The sequence below is a fragment of the Pteropus alecto genome, unplaced genomic scaffold (assembly GCF_000325575.1).
Source record: "Pteropus alecto unplaced genomic scaffold, ASM32557v1 scaffold761, whole genome shotgun sequence".
NCBI classification, from domain to species: domain Eukaryota; kingdom Metazoa; phylum Chordata; class Mammalia; order Chiroptera; family Pteropodidae; genus Pteropus; species Pteropus alecto.
Window position 1 is genome coordinate 620993 of NW_006431558.1, and position 7637 is coordinate 628629.

General features: G+C 56.6%; 1 protein-coding gene across 4 annotated transcripts in view; it reads right to left on the bottom strand.

The window, feature by feature from the left end:
- The window catches only part of DNM2 (dynamin 2), an 88841-nt gene that overhangs the window by 13075 nt on the left and 68129 nt on the right, over positions 1-7637 (bottom strand). For 2 of the 4 annotated variants that reach the window (XM_006905863.3, XM_006905862.3), the window contains exons 14-15: positions 7211-7222; positions 3361-3474 (exon numbers count right to left, since the gene is read on the bottom strand). In XM_006905863.3, the coding sequence (XP_006905925.1) occupies positions 3361-3474; positions 7211-7222 (126 nt within the window). The remainder of the gene's footprint in view (positions 1-3360; positions 3475-7210; positions 7223-7637) is intronic. The other 2 variants (XM_006905866.3, XM_006905865.3) reach the window with 1 other exon arrangement.

Below are 7637 nucleotides of genomic sequence, written 5' to 3' on the forward strand. Positions count from 1 at the left end.
GCGTGCACCCACCCCCGCACGCGCGCACACACAGTCATGCGTGTGCCCGCCCCCACCCAGACCCCCACAAGGAGACCCTCCTGCGTGCAGAGGCCATGGAACCAAACCCCCCCTCCCGCCCACCCCCTCCTTAGGATTTCCTGAAAACCCACAACTTTCTCCAGATGCAAGCCGGCCCAGCCTTGCCACGTCAGAAGAGCCAAAGCGGATTGTCACAGGCGGAGCAGTGGCTTCCTTGCCTGCTCGGAGGTGCTGAGGCGTGGTGGCCCTGCTGCTGCCTGGGGGGCCCGGGGGATGAACAGCCGGCCCCGCCAGCCCAGTGTTCAGACTACCTGTTCAGGGGGCTCTGAATGTGTTTCTCCAGATGCAAGCCGGCCCAGCCTTGCCACGTCAGAAGAGCCAAAGCGGATTGTCACAGGCGGAGCAGTGGCTTCCTTGCCTGCTCGGAGGTGCTGAGGCGTGGTGGCCCTGCTGCTGCCTGGGGGGCCCGGGGGATGAACAGCCGGCCCCGCCAGCCCAGTGTTCAGACTACCTGTTCAGGGGGCTCTGAATGTGTACAGTAGTCTGCACATTGGTTAGGCTGGGCTCGGGCCAGCAGCACATCAGGACTGGGCCCCCCCAAACTTGCTGCCACCCCCACAACGAGGCAGACCCAGAGGTGAGTATAATCACCCACCACCCTGTTTCCCACTGGGATAGAGACTTAAACAAGATTTTGGAATCCAGAAGGGCCTGGGTGGGAGAACAGGCACCAGGGGAAGGCAGAGGGAGCCCCGACGCTGGCCGTGAGGTTGGGGGCCCTCACTGAACCGCCCCACTACTACCCCACGCTGTAACCACCTCCTCGTATTTATTTTTCAAATAAAGAAATACGGGTAGGCGTCTTGCCCCTCTCTGAGGCTGTTCTAAGCCATGGGGGTAGCCGTCACGTGTGACTCTGAGGGTCTCAAGGGTGGCGGGGGAACAGCAGGGTTTTGCTCCTGCTCTTCAGATCCGAGACTGCTTTGTGTCTGGGGCACACACAGGGCTCCTTTCACGGGCCTGCTGGTTCTCATTACTGCCAGGGGGCGCTCCACTCTCCTGCCAACACCTCCCCTGCCTCTGGTTTGAGGCCCCAAGGGAGAGTCTGAGGCTCCTGCTTTCAACCCCCAGATGAGGAGAAAATGAAGGGCCGGCCCCTTCTTAAGTTAAAGAAGAGAAACTGGACTCACAATTGCTCCATGTAGCGAAACAGGTTGGGCTTTCGGCCCTAAAGCCCCTCTATAGCTCTCTAAGGCTGGTGCCAGGCCCTAGGGACCCCCAAGCCGAAAAGTGGAGAGACCTGCCCTGAGCTTGCCTGACAGTTGACGAACCACAGAGCAGACTGGGTTTCAGACTGTGGGGGTGGAGGAGGAAAAATGTGAAAGCGTCACCCTACCCCTCATCCGGCCATTTTGAGGAGCTGCTCTGACCACATGGGTTCTTTGTAGAATGCCTGGTCTCGCCCCCTTCCACATCCCAACACCATGGTGCTGTGGGGTCCTGGACAACCCCCCACCCTGGTTCAGAAACAGCCACCCAGACACAGTTCCTCTCTTTTGGAGGACTTGGATTTCCTGAACATTCCAGGGGTAAGTCTCTGGCCTCACGAGGAGTGAGATGACCTAATCTCCAAGCACTTTCCTTTAGAGGAACCATATCTGGGCTGTGCGCAGTGGTCCAGGCCAGGAAGCTCATGCCCTGTACCCACTCATAGGGACCCTTCTCTGCTCTGTGACATGGGGCAAGTCACTGCTTGAGCCTGTTTCCTCACTGACAAAATGTAAGAACTTTCTGAGGAAGGGGAGGAGGTGCCTTCCACGTGTAGCCTTAGCCAGCGAGCCCGGAACAGGGCGTGGGCTTCATAAACAAAAGGGCCACCAAGGGGCCCCGACAGAGCTCTACCTGCCTTCTTTCTGAGCCTCGGTGGAAGCACACACGGTTGAGCCTGGCGTGGCTGGCCCAGGATGGGGTCAGCCTCCAGCAAGGCCTCTGGAGTGAGCTACTTCTGCAGGGGGTCCTCCCAAACCCCTATGGGGAGGAGAGCTGGGGCTCTAGGGGCAACCAGAAAAGCCTGACTTCTCCAAGGTCACCTGGGCTGGGTTGGTGGCTGTGCTACCCCAGGTGAACAGGAAACACAGTGACCATGTGACTAGATTCTGGTCAGGGACATGTCAGCGGAGCGATGTGTGCACCCTCCTTATCAGGCCCTTTATTTTCCTTCTTGGGGCCGCTAAAGGCCATATGGTGATGGGCAAGGGGGCAGCCATCTTGGGCCATGAAGGGGAGCCAACAGAGACGACAAAGCCTGGACCCTGGACAGCCTCACAGCACAGGGCCACCAAGCTCACCAGGGACGGGAGAAACATGCTTGTTTTTTAAGTACCTTCATTTTGAGCCTCTGTCAGAGACACCTAATACCAACATGGAGAGCCTGTGAGCCTCTCCCAAGGCAACCTAGGAAAATGACAGAAATACAGTGCCCCTTGCTAATAACTCTTGGCCTATGATGGCACAGGATTCAAAGGAGTGGCTTCACTCCCAGGCCACTCTGCCAGTTACGCTATTCCATTAAGAGAACTAAGTAAAGACATGGGCCACTCAGAATGGGAGAATGGGCCAAAGCGGAGGCAGAGGAGGGACCTGGATGGCAGTGCCAGCAGTGCTGCCCAGAGAGGCTGCCCACTGGGCTGGGGGTGCACACACAGCCCCCCACCGGAGGTTCACGGAGACCACCATGAAGCAGCATGCGATATTGCTCCCCGTGGTCACTGTTCCTGGTGCTGTCCCATGAGGCCTCCTTCTGCCCTTCTGATAAGGACAAGCACATGTAGAACGTCCTAAAGACAGACACTACGGCTAAGCACCTCACAGTAGGCAGGGGCCACTTTACCCGCTTCACAAACTGAGGCCCAGAATGGCTAAGGGCCTGGCTGGGCTTATGTAGGCTGCTGACCACAGAGAACCCCAGCACCCCAGCTGTGAGTGTAAGACCCTGACCTCAGGCTGTGTCCCCTCTGAAAGGCAGCTCTCCCTTGCTGTGTCTTTGGAGGCTGGGGTTCGTTTCCAGCCTGCCAGTGGCTCCCTCCACCATCTCCCTTTCCTCTATCAGGCTGGACCCCACAGGGGGCCGTGAGGGATATGATGTGCAACGCCTGCCACACCCTCCAGCCCTGGCTGTTCCCATCGTATTGGTGAGCTCTGAGCACAGTGGTGCTTGGGAAACCTTTCTCAAATGAACAGTGGGCAAGTAAGTGCACAAGTAAACCAGTGAGTGAATGAGTGAGGAACCACCCAGACTACCCATTCTCACCCTACAGCCCGTCCCCTCCAGCTACTCACCTCGTCGTCCTTGTACCAGGACAGAGACTCAGCCGTCAGCACAAACCAGTACTCCTTGGAGCCACCCTTCATCAGGCTGATGTTGTTGATGGTCAGCCAGCCCCTGCGGATCACCTGGGGGATAGGGTGCAGCTCAGTGGGGGATCCACCACCCAGCCCGGCCCACCCCCAGCACAGCAGCCAGCGCCCTCACCCTCAGCAAGGCAGGAAGCCAGGGGACAAAGGCAGAGACACCTCCAGCCGGAAGACAGACAACCCAACTCTGCCTCGCCCCAAGCACTTCCCGCTGGAAACCAGCGCTCGCTCGGGTGGACAGTCGTACATGCAATAAAGTGGCTTTTTCTCTCTCCTATCAGGAGCCAATCAGCAGAGGCTCAACTCACAGCCTCAATTCTGCTCTGCCTACTCTTGTCAGTTCATCCGTCCAGCTGGCTGGGGTGGGTGCTCGGTGGGCACAGGGACCTGCTCTGACAAGCCCCACCCCAGGGCTCCCTTCCCCACAGGCTCTTTTGTTGAGTATGAGGATACAGGAACACCTCCACCCAGAGGGCTGGGGACATAGGTTTGAGCCTGGGGGACCTGCAGGGGATATGCCCCACCTTGGCCTCAAGCCCTATGGTCCAGCTTTTCTCTGCCTGATGGGGTTGTTGCCTGGGAGACCTCCTAGATGGGGCTTATCTGGCCATAGCTGTCATCTGAATGAGAAGCAGAACCCAGGCCTGCATGGGGAACTCACCTGACAGTTAAACATAGGCAGCCTGGGAACCATGCTCCCATGTTCCCTGGGCCATGGAGGCCTTGTGTAGGCCGGAGCCCCTACCACTCTGGACTGGGAACCCTGGGCAGCAGGAAGCGGATGGAGGCATAGATAGGGCCGCCTCAGGCTGAGGCAGTGACAGACTAGGCCAAGCTGCAGTGGGTAGGCTGTGTGTGGCTACAGACAGCTAGGATGGGCTGGTGTTGTGACCCCAGATTGCGGGGTGGGGCAAAAGCACCCTAGGTAAGGCTGCAGGCATGTCTATAGGGCCCGCATGCCTTCCTAGTGGGTAGGTCTCAGGAGGGGCTTCATCTTGCCTACCCTGACCTGCCCCCAGGCCTGGCATATCTAAATAGGGCTGGGCGTGGACTCTGAGCCTCAGAGGCCACAAAGGTAGAGGTGGCCACAGAGTGTCCCAGAGACCCCAGGGAGCACACAGAAGTCCCTGCCCAGGCTGGGGATGAGATGCCACCTAGAAGCTCCTGTTAAGGCCAAGGGCATAGACTTCTCCCTCCCTGGGATGACAAGACAGCACTTGGGAGTCTTATGGCATCAGGGAGCAGGCAGTGACCTCTGGCACCTGCCCACCTATGGGCTGCCTGGCAGGCAAGGGGGCAGAGGCCATCAGGTCCAACGTGGTCACGGAATCCTCTCTGGCACCAGGGTGAACAATTCACCCCAGTTTGCCCTGGAAGCCCCAGTTTAGCACTGAAAGTCTTGAGTCTTGAGAACACCCTCAGTCTCAGGTTGATCATGCTGTGGGTTAAGGCTGATCTCTAGATGCAGGCCCAAGGCCAGCCTGAATAGGACCCAGGAAGGAGCCCCTGCATCTGGCCACCACATCCAGCTCCAAAGCTCTGCTCATGCCTGCTCCTCTGGCCCCCAGGGACAGGGTGGGGCCTGCCTGGCTTAGATCAGGCCCACATAGTAGGTGCTTTTAACCTTCAGTTCAGTCACTGGTTGACAGCCAGGGGAGGGAGAAAGGGGGTGTGGAGAGAAAGGTTTCCAATGCTCCCCGAAAAATCCTCCCATGGCAAGTCCTCTGCATCCCTGGGCCCAGCCTGGTTTCCAGGGGGCAGATGTGCCCTGACCACTCCTCAGTGGTCTGGCTTGCCTGTCTCCACCCTTGGTTAATAGTGGTCAGAGCTGGTGGGTGGGGCCCTGGCTGTGCTGCAGGGCATGTGACCACAGGGTGGGAGGCTAATAGTCAGACTCAGAGAGCCCCGAGGTCTCTTCTCTCTCAAGCCACACAGAAAGCTACCGTCCTGGGAGCCCGACTGGGGTCAGAGACAAAATCCCACCCTGGAGAGGTACGAGCTGTGGGTGGCAGACACAGATGCTGAGTCTAGAGGAAAAGAAGTGATTGGTTGGGCCTCCTCATCTGAAAGCCAGATTTGTGCCCAAGGGGACTGGGCTTAGAATGAGGCGGATGGGAGACAGGAGTGAGGTGGGTCGGGGAGACAGAAGAGGCGCGCAGGGCTCCCATGCTCCAGGGTGCTCAGCAACAAATATGCGGGCACGCCCAGATGGGAGGAAGGGCCAAAGGGACAGCATGGGAAGCAGGCGAGAAGCAACACAGCTGGGGCCCATCAGCAGGGTGGGCCAGCCTCCTCCCAGGGGAGGGTCCCATGGGATGGCAACCATGGCTGGGAGACCCAGGGACCAGCCATACTCTGTGGCCAGGGGTGTGGGAACCGGCAGGAAAAGAATGACTAAGCCTCTCGGAGAAGCGGGCCGCTGGGTTTTTTAGAGGCAGGAAATCATTCAAGTTCAAAGGGGAATGGCGGTGACACATTGGAAAATGGGACCTTGGGCCAAGGAGAATCCATTCTGCCACCACTGCTCCCCCACCCCCCACCTTGCCCAGCTTTGGCCCTTTCTGTATCTTCTGAGAAAATTCTAGGCCCTGAGCACAAGTGAGGCTCTGGCACAGGATCAGCTCAGCTACTGGAAAGATCCTGGAGTTGCCAGAAGATCCCGGCCAGAGGGCAGCAGTGAGTCTGGCCCAGCTGCCTCAGTGGCTGGTGGTGGGTGAGCGTCCCAGAGAAGAAGGCCTCTGTGAGGGCTGGAGGCCCAGGCCGTGCTCTCGGAGGTGGAGAGCCAGGGCTGAAGCCAGCCAGCTGCCTGGAGGTGGGCACCTTGAAAAGAGCTCAACTCTCAGATGTGTGCAGTACCTGCTCCCCACTGGGCCGGGCCGCACACAGAAAGGAGGCGTAACCTACAACAGGGATGGCAAATACCACTCATGTGGGGGCCACAGCAATCAACATGTAGGAATTGCCTGGAGTCCTGTGGTGAGGATTCTAGGCGCAGCGGGAAAGGACACTAGGATCAACTAGTGATGTCAGTCACAGGCAAAGGATAAGGAATGGGGACAAGTGGAACAGAAGAGCCTAATCCACCTTTGTATCTGCCATGGAGGCAGGATAGTGGCAGCATCCAGGAGAGTTCCCTCATCAATTAGTCATGTCTACCAGGAAACTGTGTCACACGCAAAGCTATTAGGTGGGACAAAAAAAAAAATCTCTGGTCAATCTAGTCACATCTGCCATAGAATGGGGAGTGGTGGCATGCTTAGGAAAAGATGGCAGGGTTGATTAGTGATGTCTGCCGTGGGCAAGTGACAGGGGAGAGGCACAAGAGAAAGAGTGCTGGATCAATTAGTAATGTCTGCCATGAGCAGAAGATGGGGCAATTTCTTCATGGTGATGTCTGCACTGGAGATGGAGTGGTGGCAACTTCCAGAAGGGCTTGAGCAAATCCTCCCTGGCCAGGGATGTGAGGGGAAGGAGGTGTGGGATGTTAGCCGAGTATTTGCCATCCCTGACCTATAGGAAACCAGGTCAACATGTCAGGAATGGGCCGGACAGGTGAGCCTTCAACCAGGGCAGCAATCAGGTTAGTTAGTGTCTGTGTGAGTCGGCTTATGCCCGGGGCCACACGACCTCAGGCACTGGCCGTGGCAGGGGGTTTTTAGGTTAGTTTGACTTTTAGTTGTTTTGTTACTTGAGGGGTAAGGGAGTGTTAAGGGTGGTGGGGTCGCCACCACTACTAGGTTCTCTAATATCGCTGCCACGCCAAGTGGGTACTTACCAAGATCTCTCCCTTTGAAAATACAAAGTTAGGGTTGTGGGTAAATCGAAGAAGAGCAGGTGCAGAAAAAGAGACGTAAGGGACATGAGGGGACAGAGAAAAAGCAGGGAAAGCACAAAAATGGGAGGAAAGAAGAGCAGAGGGGAAAAAACAGCAAAAGAAAAAAAATTACATGCTATTAATTATATTCATGGTGTTAATATTTAATTCATTATCATTTCCCAAAACAAAAAAGCAACATACATATTACCTATGGCAAGCGCAAAAAAATAAAATAAAAAAAAAATCATGCAGTGGTTACACCCTTCTTTTCCAGAGGGTTCTATAATCGTGCAAGATAAAAAGCAGAGCCCCCACCCCAGCCCGATGTGGAGAAGTACGGGACACTGGCATAAATTTTTGCAAAGATGATGGTTTTCTTCAAAAA